Source organism: Perognathus longimembris, chromosome 10 (genome assembly GCF_023159225.1).
Source record: "Perognathus longimembris pacificus isolate PPM17 chromosome 10, ASM2315922v1, whole genome shotgun sequence".
Classification (NCBI taxonomy): Eukaryota; Metazoa; Chordata; class Mammalia; order Rodentia; family Heteromyidae; genus Perognathus; species Perognathus longimembris.
Genome location: NC_063170.1, coordinates 60137163 through 60149878, shown reverse-complemented (window position 1 = coordinate 60149878; position 12716 = coordinate 60137163). Strand labels below are relative to the sequence as shown.

Sequence of the window (12716 nt, the reverse complement as noted above, 5' to 3'; positions counted from 1 at the left end):
AAAAAAGAAACCATGTTAAGCTTACGACCTTATAAAGGAGGACAGAAGTGCACTTAGAACATTTTGTATGAGAAAGGATATGTTAATTAACTGTTACTATAACAAAATACTTGAGATAATCTGTAGAAAGGGGAAAGATTTATCTGGGTTCATGGTTTCAGTACTTGAGTTCTGTTGCCTTTGGGCCTGTGGTGAAGCAGTATACCTTAGCAGAAGTGGTAAGTGAAACCATTCACTTTTGTCCCAGTTACAAAACAAAGATAGGAGGGACTGTAATCCCACTATCTCCTTTAAGGACAGGAGCCTAATGTTCTAAGACCTCACTAAGCTTCGTGTGTGTGTGTGTGTGTGTGTGTGTGTGTGTGTGTGTGTGTGGTGGTACCAGAGTTTGAACTCAAAGACCTCACTTCAATGCTATATCACTTAAGCCACACCTCTAGTCCAGCATTTTGCTTCATATATCGAGACCAGTGATCATGCATGGAGTATGGTGTTCAGAGACTACTTTCTAAAATTAAGCCTGAACCATAGGCATCAGAGGACGCTTAAATGTACAGCTTCTTACTTGCATGCCTTCACATTATATCAAGTATTTTGCTTTCTCTTTAGCACTTAAACTATGGTATAGATGGAGTGACCACTATTTAGTCAAGTGGCTGCTATATAAAAGAAATAAATTTTTCTCTCTGTCAAGAAATATTTAATGAATGGAAATGGAAAAAAAAACACCCTACTGTACATTTGCAATAGTGACAAAACCCAAAAATACTTCTAAATAATTTTTAGCAAGAAAAGCAACAGATCTGTTTGACATAGATGGTGGTTCAATATAGTGGAAAAAAGAAAGAGATTATTGAGCAAATTGTTCTGGCACAATTAACTCTTCATCTAGGCCGAACTGAAATCTTGAAACATGGAAAAAATAGCTTACAGATGGAGTAAACATTTCTTCATTTACAATTCACAGGTTAGGGAAACACCTCTTAGTTGGTTAAGAAAGAGATGGATTTGTTTGGCTATATTTTTTTTAAAAATGCCTAACAAAAGGTATCCAAGACAGTAAATAGCAGTAGACGTGGAAGCATATCTACAAGATAAGAAGAATTCTTAAAAATTAGACCATCCAGTAAAATAAATTATCAGAACCTTTGGATTGTTAATTCACAGATTGCCATCAAACCTAGGAAATAATGCTCAGAGTTTAACAGAAACAGGAACATAACCAAAGTAATGGTCGTATCTGTTTTCATTTTCTTGGCCTTATAACAAACTGCACCCCACATCCCGTGTGTGTGTGTATGTGTGTGTGTGTGTGTGTGTGTGTGTGTGTGTGTGTGTGTGAGAGAGAGAGAGAGAGGTGAGAGAGAGAGAGAGAGAGAGAGAGAGAGAGAGCTTACAGATTTTACGCATGCCCAGTAGGGCCTGTATCTGCTGGATCCTCTGCCCAGTATTCCGGAAGGTTGTAACCAAATGTGCCTAAAAAAAAAAAAAGAGTTTGTTGGCTGGTTGCCAGTAGTTCATGCTTATAATTCTAGCTACTCAGGAGACTGAGATGTGAGTTTTGAAGTAACCCCAGGCAGGAAAGTCAGTGAGTCTCTTTTCTCCAATTAACTGCCCAAAAGCCAGAAGTGGAGCTATGGCTCAGGTAGATGGTAGAGTGCCAGCCTTGAGCCAAAAAAAGCCCATGAACAGTGCATAGGTCCCGAATTCAAGCCCCAGGACTGACACACACAAAAAAATAGGTTGTTGTTGGCTGCACTCCAGGCTCACAGAAGTGTTCACAGAATTTTCTCCCTGGCTGCTGTAAAACTGAGGCCCTAGTATATTGCTGTCTCTCAGCTGGGCCTACTCTCAGGTCATAGAAACCCATGGGATCCTGTCCCCCTTTTCATGGGGCCCCACCAAGAGTAATTGCTTCAAAATGGGCAAGGCCCAGGTCCAGTCTGGTAATAATGGGGTGTTGTCATGGCAGCGACTGTCCCATCGCCATTGCCAGCTTCTCTGAGACAGAGAGCCAGTGGCAAGCACTATTCCCACACAGTGATGTGACTCCTTAGGAATTTTCTTAGAATTCTGCCTCCTGCAGTCACTTAAATTCATTAGGCCTAGAATGAATGGGAAGAGCTCTATTAAGTTGTAGGAGGTGAACATAGGAAGATGTGCCCTTTAAGCAAATTATTTGTTTAAATACTTGATATACTTTTGTGAGCCAGTAAGTCTGTGACTGGGGATCTTTTAAGGGAACAAAGCCTTAGTCGAGGGCTTTGGTAAGGACATGTTTTGTAGTGCCATTAGCCAGAGCACAAAAGTAGAAGCTAAGAGATGCTCCTTAGTGGGGAGTGGTCAGAGAGCATGGTGCATTGTGGGACATTCCACTTTTTAAAAATTAGCCCGTACAAAGTGACTTGAGGGACTTGCCAGAGACAATTTTGTGTGAGTAGGGTATATCCATGTGAACAACTGTGTAATCACATGAGTGTAGAGAAACCACAGAGTGATGCATACAGTGGAGGTTGTCCCTGACGAGGAAGGTAGAAAGAGGGTACCAGCAAAAGACTTTATTTTTCATGAGAATTATACCCTCCCACAAGTCTGCTTTGTGTGCTATGGTTATACTTGTAAGTTTGTGTAAGGTTTTATATACATGGATAAAGAATAATAAATACTATTCTCTTAAGTCTGAGTACTATAACCTAGATTCTGGCAGCGCAAACCTGTACCAAACTACTCAGGGGACTGAGATCTGGAGAGTCGAGTTTTGAAGCCAGCCTTGGCAGGAAAGTGAGAGGCTCTATCTCCAATTAGCCAGCAAGAAGCCAGACTAGAAGCATACTGAAGTGGTAGAGCACTAGCCAAGCAAGTGCAAAGCCCTGAGTTCAAGTCCCAGTATGGGAGGCAGGGAGTGCCTGATCAGTATATGGAATGTTCTTATTTTTCTGTATAAACTTTCAAACTGGATGCTGAATATTTCATATGACTTATTTGTCTATTATATTTGCCAAAAATATCCTTTTAATTTTAAGCCAGGCACCAGTAGTTCATGCTACTCAGGAGGCAAGATCCCTGAGACTCTTTAACATATATACCTATCTGATATATACTGTATATATAATAGCCTATATTAATGTGGAGAAATAATAAGTAAACTTATTAAATATATATTTGCATGGTATATATGACAATACATTATTATATTGTTTCTATATATTACATACACTATATATTATACACATACACACATATATAATTTTAAGGTTTAGTTTTGTTTTGTGCCAGTCTTAGGGCCTGAACTCAGGGCCTGGGCACTGTTCCTGAGTTTTCTGCTCAAGGCTAGCACTTTGCCACTTGAGCCACAACTCCCCTTTAGGCTTTTTGGGTAGTTAATTAGAAATAAGAGTCTCAGGAACTTTCCAGCCCTAGCTGGTTCAAACCTTGACCTCAGATTTCAGCCTGATGATTAGCTAGAATTAAAGATGCGAGCCACCAGCACCTAGTTTAATTGTAATGTTTTAAAGTTACTAATTGTGGTATTGAGCAGTCTCACAAAAAGAAAGTGGAGGTATGGAAATGGAGAATGGCCACTTTGAATTTTCTCCTTGTGGCAACTATGGTTTGGACAGATGCATGCCTCCCCACTCCTTTTTTGGTGGCACTCAGTGCTTCATGTATGCTACATAGGTGCAATACCACCAACAGGAGTGTAATTCAAGCCCTTTTTTTTGCTTTAGTTATTCTTTAGATAAGATCTTGCACTTTTGCCTGGGGCAGTCTGAGACCTCAGCCTTTTTTACCTTTGCCTCCCTCATAGCTGGAAACACAAGCAAGAGCCATCATGCCATGCTTAGAAATGTGCTGAGATGGAGTGTCATTACCTCTTTTCCCAGGCTGGCCTGGAACTGCCATCTTCTTGAGTAACAGAGATTACAGGCATGAGCCACCATGCCTAGTTTATTGCCAGCTCTTTAAAGCTGTTTATACATTCAGAGTTAAGTAGAATAACATTTACTTCAGTTTCAATATTCGGAGTTATGATTTTGGCAAATCCTTCACATTAGTAGTTTTAAAAACCTGGAGACATTTAATTTTCAAATGTCTTTTCTTCTAGTGACTTTTTCAGAAGAGGAGAAATACCAGCTACGTAAATTTGCCAATAAATCTTACCTGCTGGACAAGACTGCCCAGCATCAGGTGTACTATGGTTTAATTGATATCCTTCTGGCATATTGTTATGAAACACGTGTCACCGAAGGAGAGCGGAATGTAAGTGTCCATGTGTCTATGTGTCCCTGTGTGCTACCTTACCCACTGTGCTGGGTAAACTGAGTCTGAGCCTCAATGCTCTTGTTGGAAGCAGAACCTGTGGGGTGATGTCCCAGGTCCCAGGCAGAGATGTGTGTGCATGTATGTGCATGCACATGTATGTGTGTACGTGTGTGTGTGTGCATGTGCCCACACTAAGGTAGAGAGGAGGCATTCTTGAGCTCTCATTTCTTTTAGGCTAAAGAGGAGGGCTATGTCGTGTGACCTTGACCTTGGCAGTGGATCAAGTCCATGCTCATATTTTTCTACGTGGTCCATCAGCACACACAAAATATAGCACGCCACACAAAAGGATTCAGCATGTACCTCCAAGTATCTCTCAATTCATAAAGAATGTGGACTTCTGAAAGATTTTATGTACATCACATTTTAAATAATACTTTGGGTCAGGGTGTGGGAATGTGACTTAGCGGTAGAGTGCTTGCCTAGTATGCATGCAGCCCTAGGTTGGATTCCTCAGCACCACATGAACAGAAAAAGCAGGAAGTGGTGCTGTGGCTCAAAAGGTAGAGTGCTGGCATTGAGCAAAAAGAAGCCAGGGACTGTGTTCAGGCCCTGAGTCCAAGCCCCAGGACTGGCCAAAAAAACAACACAAAACAACTTTGAATCATGCCTTTTTTTTGTTATTTGAAAGGATCATCATTCTAACATTCAGGAGGCTGAGGCAGGATTATGATTTGAGGCCCGACTGGGCTACATAATGACACCTCCCTCAGAAAAACAAAATAAAAATAAGTAAATCATATTTATTTATATGAAGCTACATCCTTTTATAAATTATCTCTTGAGTGACCATTTAAGAATAATACAGACTTTATTATATCTCTTAAACCATGTTTGATTTAGTAAATGAGGAGGCAAACTTCTTTCTCATCTGTGAATTTTATATTGATAAAGCCATAAATCTTATATGTTAAAAGGTTGTGGGTTTAAATGCCAGCACCACAGAAATGAATACATTAACTAAAAAGGCTCTTTCCATTAGTGTAGTTCTGCAGCTATTTATAGTTTCTGTGTGTTGAGTTTAGATCTGAGCATGTGCTTTTCAGTTTTTGAATCACACACATGGCGTACTATCATAAAAGAGAATGCACATGAGAAGAAAATAATTGAGGTTTCCTTAAATATCAGTGATCAGAAATAGCCACAGTTATCAGGTATGTGTATATATGCATATTTTCAGATTGTGTAATCTGCCTTTATCCTTAATGCCTATACTGTTGTTTAATCTACTTTTTGTACTCAGCATTATAGCACTGGCATAGTTCAAAGTTCTATATGTCGGGGTTTTTTGTTGTCATGACTCTGAAAGTTACTGTGGGAGCCCCCCTCCCCCTTTTGGAGGGGTTGGAACTGGTACTGGGACCTGAACTCAGGGCCTGCCTTGTACTCATGCTTGGATTTTTCATTCTTGGCTGGTACTGTCACTTGAACCATGCCTCTCCTTCTAGCTTTCTGCTGGAAATGAGTTTTATGGACCTTTCTGCTCAGACTGGCTTTGAACTGTGATCCTTAGATCTTAGCCACTTGATAGCTAGGATTATAGGGGTGAGCCACCAGCACCCAGCATGCTGTGATGACTCTTGGGGCTGCATATGACTCACAAATGAAGAAAATGGGTGTATAAAGATCATACTCTGAAAATATTTTTGTTTTCACTATAGTCAGATTAATTTCTTTTTTTTTTTTCTTGCCAGTCCTGGGGCTTGAACTCGGGGCCTGGGCACTATCCCTGAGCTTCTTTTTTTACTCAAGGCTAGCACTCTACCACTTGAGGCACAGCACCACTTCTGGCCTTTTCTGTTTATGTGGTTCTGAGGAATCAAACCCAGGGCTTCATGCATGCTAGGCAAGCACTCTACCACTAAGCCATCTGCCCAGCCTGAATTAAATTTTTTTGACAAAAAAGTACTTCATGTTATTGACTCATGAGCATAATTATCCTTGGAAAACTTCCTCAGATCCGTTAGCAGCCCTTCTGCAGCAAGCACAAGCAAGTTAGTAGAGAAGGTCACTATGCACTCCCTTGTTTCAAGCCCCTGCTTGCTTGCTTTTGTGTCCTGGGACAATCCATTGAAGCCAGATACACTGAAACTTCCCAACATCTCTGCATGAAATGATTCTTTTTCTGTACTCAGACACTGAGTTCTCCTGTGTTAGTCCTACTCATATACTAGTAGAAGCAAATATCCTTGTTTTGTTTTTCAAATGATTTCTAAAGGTGATGTTTCTCTTCTCTCCACAACAAAGGTCGAGTCTGCATGGAATGTCAGAAAGCTAAGTCCGACACTATGCTGGTTTGAGGTATGATTTCTACTTGTAATTATTCAGATTGTTGTTGTTTGAAAAATTACTTTTCTGTTTTCCTTACTCATTTTGTGAAGTTCAAGCAATTCCTTGGTGTTTTAGAGGTGTTAGATTCATCTTGCAAGTTTCATTCTCATCTTTTCCATTAACTTGTGCTGGGGAAGCCAGGTAGGGGATTTGGATGCTGGCAGAAGAATACTTTGGAGGGCCACTGAAGATAGAATGTGTCAGGGTGGGCTGCAATTGTGTTGGTAAATTGGCAGGGGTTGGCTCTCAAAGATGGGAAGCAACTATAGGTGGTAAAGGACCACCAGGGTTTGTGCTAACTGTTTAATACTTGTTACTTTATGCATTCCTCTCAATAAATGAAGTGAGTTCCTTATAGCTTAAGTATCTGATCTGGGTCCTGTGATTTTTCTGGTAGCGCTGACACTTCTCTCCATATAGTAATAATTGTTTTGTGTCTTTTCTAGATACAGTCTCACTTAAATATCAGAAGATGAGAGCTTTAAATGTACTAGATTTGGGGTTGGGAATGTGGCTTAGCGATAGAGTGCTTGCCTAGCATGCACAAAGCACTGGGTTCGATTCCTCAGCACTACATAAACAAAAAGCTGCAAGTGGTGCTGTGACTCAAGAGGTAGAGTGCTAGCCTTGAGCAAAAAGAAGCCAGGGGACAGTGCTCAGGCCATGAGTCCAAGCCCCACAAGTGGCAAAAAAAAAAAAAAAAAATGTACTAGATTTGAACACACTGTTGCACACTGAAACAGTAATTGAAAGTAGAAGCATTTCAGAAGTATCCACTTAAACAGTTGATAATGGCATCACCAGATAAGACAGCTGGTTTTTATGGTTGCAAACCCAAGGTGCTTTCATGGGTTACTCTGATCTATGAGAACCTATCAGTTACCTATGAGTGAGTGGTTCAGGACTTGCAGTCTCAGTGGGTTCTTGTTAGACACAGAGCATCTGAGTCTCCAGGCCATGGAGGGGAGTCTTAGTCTGGAGCTAGGCCTCAGATGGTTTGTATCTATGTAAGGCCGCTTCTTCTGTCCAGGCTTCCTCTGGTTCCCTTGTGCCACCATCAGCATCCAGTAGAGAAACTGGGTGTGTGATAGTGCACTGTAAAACCAAGGAGCAGTTGTAACAGTTAATTTTGTCGTACAGCTAGAAAAAGCTTCGTGACACTTGATTTGCTTATTATTTATCTGGACATTTTTATTGTTTTGAGGTGATTTGGAATTTCCAGACATATTAGCACTTCTAAGTATTTAGGTTTTGCTAGAATTTTAAAAACATTTATAATTCCTTTTCAATATAAAACATTCTTTGTCAAATACTCAGTATATATAATTAGATCCCTCATAAAGCATTAAGGCTTAAAATAATGTAAATTATCTTGTGCCCTTAATTTAAATTTTATATTTTAAGTTTCACATATGATTTCCATTTTTATACTTTGCTGATCAAAAAGCAATTAAAAGATAATTTTGTGAATTTTGAATTGCTAATGGTATCTGTTTGATACCTTTCAAGATAAAACACCCCCTCACAGAAATCAGTAGTGTGCAGTGTTTTCTCTTGGATAAATTAAAACAAAAGCTCAAGTAAATATCATGTGTCACTCATATCAAAAGCAAAAATGAAAAGTAGAAAAGCAGGAGCAGGGAAGTTGGACACACTTCACTAGTGAGTCTCTACCCTTCATCTGAACCATCTTAAATGGCCCTGAGGGACAAAATATGACTTATGCATCCTTTAGAGATGCATGCACTCTTTATGTGAGTCTGGTTTTCATTAGTGCCATGCGTTTTAGATTCTTTCTTGTCTTTGTGGTGGTGGTGGTGGTGGTGGTGGTGGTGGTGTGTGTGTGTTTACTTGGAGATAAGAGTCTCATGAACTTTCCTGCCCAGGCCAGCTTTGATGCTTGATCCTCAGATCTCAGCCTCCTGAATAGCTAGGATTACAGGCATGAGTCACCAGCACCTAACTCTTATTTGTAATTCTTAAAACTCTTTAAAACTTTCCTGCTACTTAAGTGAGTTTTAAGGAGCTTTTGTGACATGTTGCTATAGAATGCAACATTATGAAGACCAATAAGCTAGTTTACTATAATAGGTACAGAGTTTCATTGACTGTATTCCTATTTCTCTTCTATTTGGCTTGTTAGTGATCCAAGTTCATAGGTGTTCATTGAGGATAGTTTCTTGTTGCATTGTATGCTTTTGTTTGTGTCACATATTATGTGAGAATACTACTTCCTGCCATGACTCTTTCCAGACTTGGACGAATGTTCATGAGATCCTGGTATCTTTTGCAAGAAGAGTGCTGTGCTACCCACTTTACCGCCACTTCAAGCTTGTGATGAAAGCCTGCACAGACACCGCAAAGATACTGCAACTAGGTAAGATTGCATTTTTGCAAATTTGCCAGCCAGGAAATTGGAAACTTTCAGTATGGTAAGATACAGTTTCCTATCTATGTAGGTAATGAAGAGAACCAAATCCAACCCAGGTATGAGAAGTGATAAATGCAAGGTACTAAATCCCTGTACTAGCACAGACGTGCAACCACATGACCCTTTTCTGAGAGGAGTGAGAGGCCAACAGAGAAGGCACATGGTATCCTAGGCTCCTTTGTGCTGCAGTCAGTTACATCACTCAGTGCAAGTATGGGTTTCAAATAAGAGAGATAAATACCCTGCTCCAGTGAGTTATTGCTTTATCAGGAGGAAGACAGTAAATAAGTGATTGCAGTAGAGAGTGAGAAGTGTTCTGCTGAGGGACCATTCAGGAGGGCGCTTGTCACTGAGATGACACTTGTCACTCAGGATGACAACAAAAAGCACACCTCCTCTCAGGTCTCAAGAAGATTGCTGCTCAGCTCAGCACAAGAAGACAAATACTTGCCAGCTTGAAGGATGTGGAAACTTCAAGCTCTAAAACAGACCTCAAAGTGCCATAACCATGCCATTAGACTAAATATATCACTTCCAAGATGAAACCTTTGAAGGGACACGTCCACTGTGTGCATTAATTCTGGACACTTAAAAGGCTTGTCTTGTACTTTCTAGTCATTCTCCTGTTTCCCCTGGGGAGGCTCATGGTTCCTGCACCCTCAGATCAAAGCGTTCCTGGGACTCAGTTCTCAATCTTGTGGATAAGAAGTCAAAGAAGGGACGTTCCTGCCTCTGTGTTTAGGAGATTTTGTCAGCCTCCTAGGGAGAATGCTATCTCTAATGGTTTGTGCCCCACCTCAAGGGACTTCTAGAGTCTCCTTTGTCTCCTTCAGTCTCCCTGCTCTGGAGGCAAGGGACTTATACTTGAAGGAGATTCTGTTTGTTTTGTTGCCAGTCCTTGAATTCAGTGCCTGAGCACTGTCCCTGGCTTCTTTTTGCTCAAGGCTAGCACTCTACCACTTGAGCCACAGGGCCACTTCCCTCTTTTTCTGTATATGTGGTGCTGAGGAATTGAACCCAGGGCTTCATGTATACGAGGCAAGCACTTTACCACTAGGCCATAGTCCCAGCCCCTTGAAGGGGATTCTTTTGGCAGACAATAATTGTATAAAAAAAAAAGTTGTTAAATGAAAGATAGCTTTATAGTCATATAATTGGCTTAGGCATACAGTATTTTATTTTGAAGGATTGCTATTGTAATAAAGAACTGTTCAGTTTGAGATCTAACCTCTGTAACCTAAATGTGGGAAACTGCTTTTATCGCTGTTGTTTCTCCTTGCCTTCCAAGTTTTTGTTTGTTTTGTTTGTTTTTAGCAAAAGTTTCCTTGAAAAATCAATTCACTCACCGTAAGTAACTTGTTGTTGAGCTTGAACTACGTACACATCACAGTTAACTTCTTAATTTAAGTCATTGCTAGATTATGTGGATTTCAGCAGTGGGTGAGCAGTTTCAATTCTATCACATCAAGGCTGTCAGAGGGAAAGCCTATATGTAATATGTGTGCGTGTGTGCTTATGCGTCTGTCTGTGTGTCTATCTGCACACATGCGCTTCTCTCATCTGAACCCATGCTTGTTACTCATGCATAATTACTGGCTCTCTAGATTTTCATTTGAAAAGTAATCCATTCTGTGATTGCGTAACCAAAAATAAATTTGATTGCCTTGATTCATACTCTCAATCATTTATTCCAACAGTTTTAGCAGATAAGAATTGAAATTGATACTTAACTTTTCATCATTATCTCTCTGACAGTAAATCGTCTCAGCTACATTGCAGTAGGAACAGAAAACTTGAAGTCCTCACTGCAGGTGTCTACTAAACATAAATCTGAGCCTGCTTGGGCTGTGCCCCCTGGGTTTGGTGACTGGTTTGGTGGTGGTTGTCAGTGCTAGGGCAGTATATTGGGCTGTCTAGAATTCATGCTGTCTGCTGTGAAATGAGCAAGCTCTGAGTGAGGCCTGTAACCTGTATTTATACAGGTGGATAGCACAGGCATGCCCTGTTACCAGAGAATCTCATTTATTAGGATACTCCATAATTTAAGTGGAAGTAGCGTTTAGTGTTTCCTAGAATGACTTTTTGCCTACTTGCAATTCAAAATGCAGTCACAACATTCACCATTTTTACTATAAAGGTCACTCTAGTGCTTCCATGGTTGAAAGTAATGAATAACTCTTTTTCCCCAAAGAAGTATTGATCTGAAGTGGAATGAGCTTCCAAAACCAGCAGAGGGATGCTTCCGAATCTACACAGCATTTCCTTATGGCTGATGGACTAAGATGAGCCTGTTCAAAGAACCAGGAATTTGCTTTTCAGATGTCTCATGGCTGTTTCGGAGATCGTTTGCTGGGCTTTGGTCCTTTCAGTTTCTAAGTACTGTATTAATACTTAACAAAGGCTTTTGTCCATGGAGCTACTGTCCCTCCGCTTGGGTACATGGATCTCCCCCCTTTTATTGTCTGGTCTGACTCTTTACTGCCTCCTTCTTGTTCCACCCATTTTCTTTTTCATCTTTTCTTCTTTTCTTTCTCTCTCTTTTCTTTGGGGGGGGGGCAAGGGGTGGGTATGTAGCTGCTGTTAACCAATTGGAAATAACAGTAAAGAGATAAAAGAAAAAGAGGAATTTCTCTCTTTTGGTGGTACTAGAATTTGAACTCTGATCCTAGTGCTTGCTAGGCAGATGTTCTTCTACTTTTGCTTTATTTTTCAGATAAGATCTCATGCTTTTTGCCTGTGGCAGCCTGGAACAGTGGTTCTCTGCCTGCCTCTCCATTGTAGCAGAATTACAGAAGTGCACCACCATGCCCAGTTTGTTCTTTGAGATACAGTCTTGCTAACATTTATTTCCTGCAGGCTGGCCTCAAACCTTTTTTATCTCTATCTCCTAAGTATCTGAGAACACAGTTTTTCTGGTGTATCTTTAGAAGTTTTATTCTACCTAGTCACAACAAGTCCCATAGTGAATAGTCGGTCATACATTATACTGTTTAGTGAGTGTTACTATATTAATATCTGCATCTTACTTTATAAGGGGTTCCTCATTGTGCTTATGTTGGAAGAACTGGATAGGATGGGGTAGGAGGGAAACAACAACCTCATTTTTCTTCCAGTTTCCCCTTTGAGTTCATTCTGTGTGCCCCTCCCCCACTTTGGAACGAATACATGTATTTCTCCTCTAACATATATCGTATAACTTCTATATCCTATAGAATTCTTATTAGGAGCCCGATTTTAGTACTTAAAGTGTTGTCTTGCTGTAAAAGTAACCTTGGGCCTCTCTCAGCATGGAGAGCCAGCAAGCAGGAGGCCTGTTGCAGGCAGGTGTCTCGGGATCACATCTCTAATGTGGAGGTCACTGTACTGACTTTTGGCTGTTGTAGGAAGCAGCCTCTCCCATCAGCCACCACTGCCCACTCTTTCCTGATTCCTGAAGATGTCAGATACCCGGTTTATTTTGTTGTTGTTGTTGTTTTGTTTTGTTTTTGCCAGTCCTGGGGCCTGAACTCAGGGCCTGAGCACTGTCCCTGGCTTCTTTTTGCTCAAGACTAGCACTCTACCTCTTGAGCCACAGCACCACTTGTGGCTTTTTCTGTATATGTGGTGCTGAGGAATCAAACCCAGGGCTTTA

At 40.7% G+C, this 12716-nt stretch overlaps 1 protein-coding gene across 1 annotated transcript in view; it reads left to right on the top strand.

The window, feature by feature from the left end:
• Shq1 (SHQ1, H/ACA ribonucleoprotein assembly factor) overlaps positions 1-12716 on the top strand; it is an 81371-nt gene that overhangs the window by 24076 nt on the left and 44579 nt on the right. The window contains exons 7-9 of the mRNA XM_048356164.1: positions 4106-4260; positions 6571-6624; positions 8908-9031. Of these exons, the coding sequence (XP_048212121.1) occupies positions 4106-4260; positions 6571-6624; positions 8908-9031 (333 nt within the window). The remainder of the gene's footprint in view (positions 1-4105; positions 4261-6570; positions 6625-8907; positions 9032-12716) is intronic.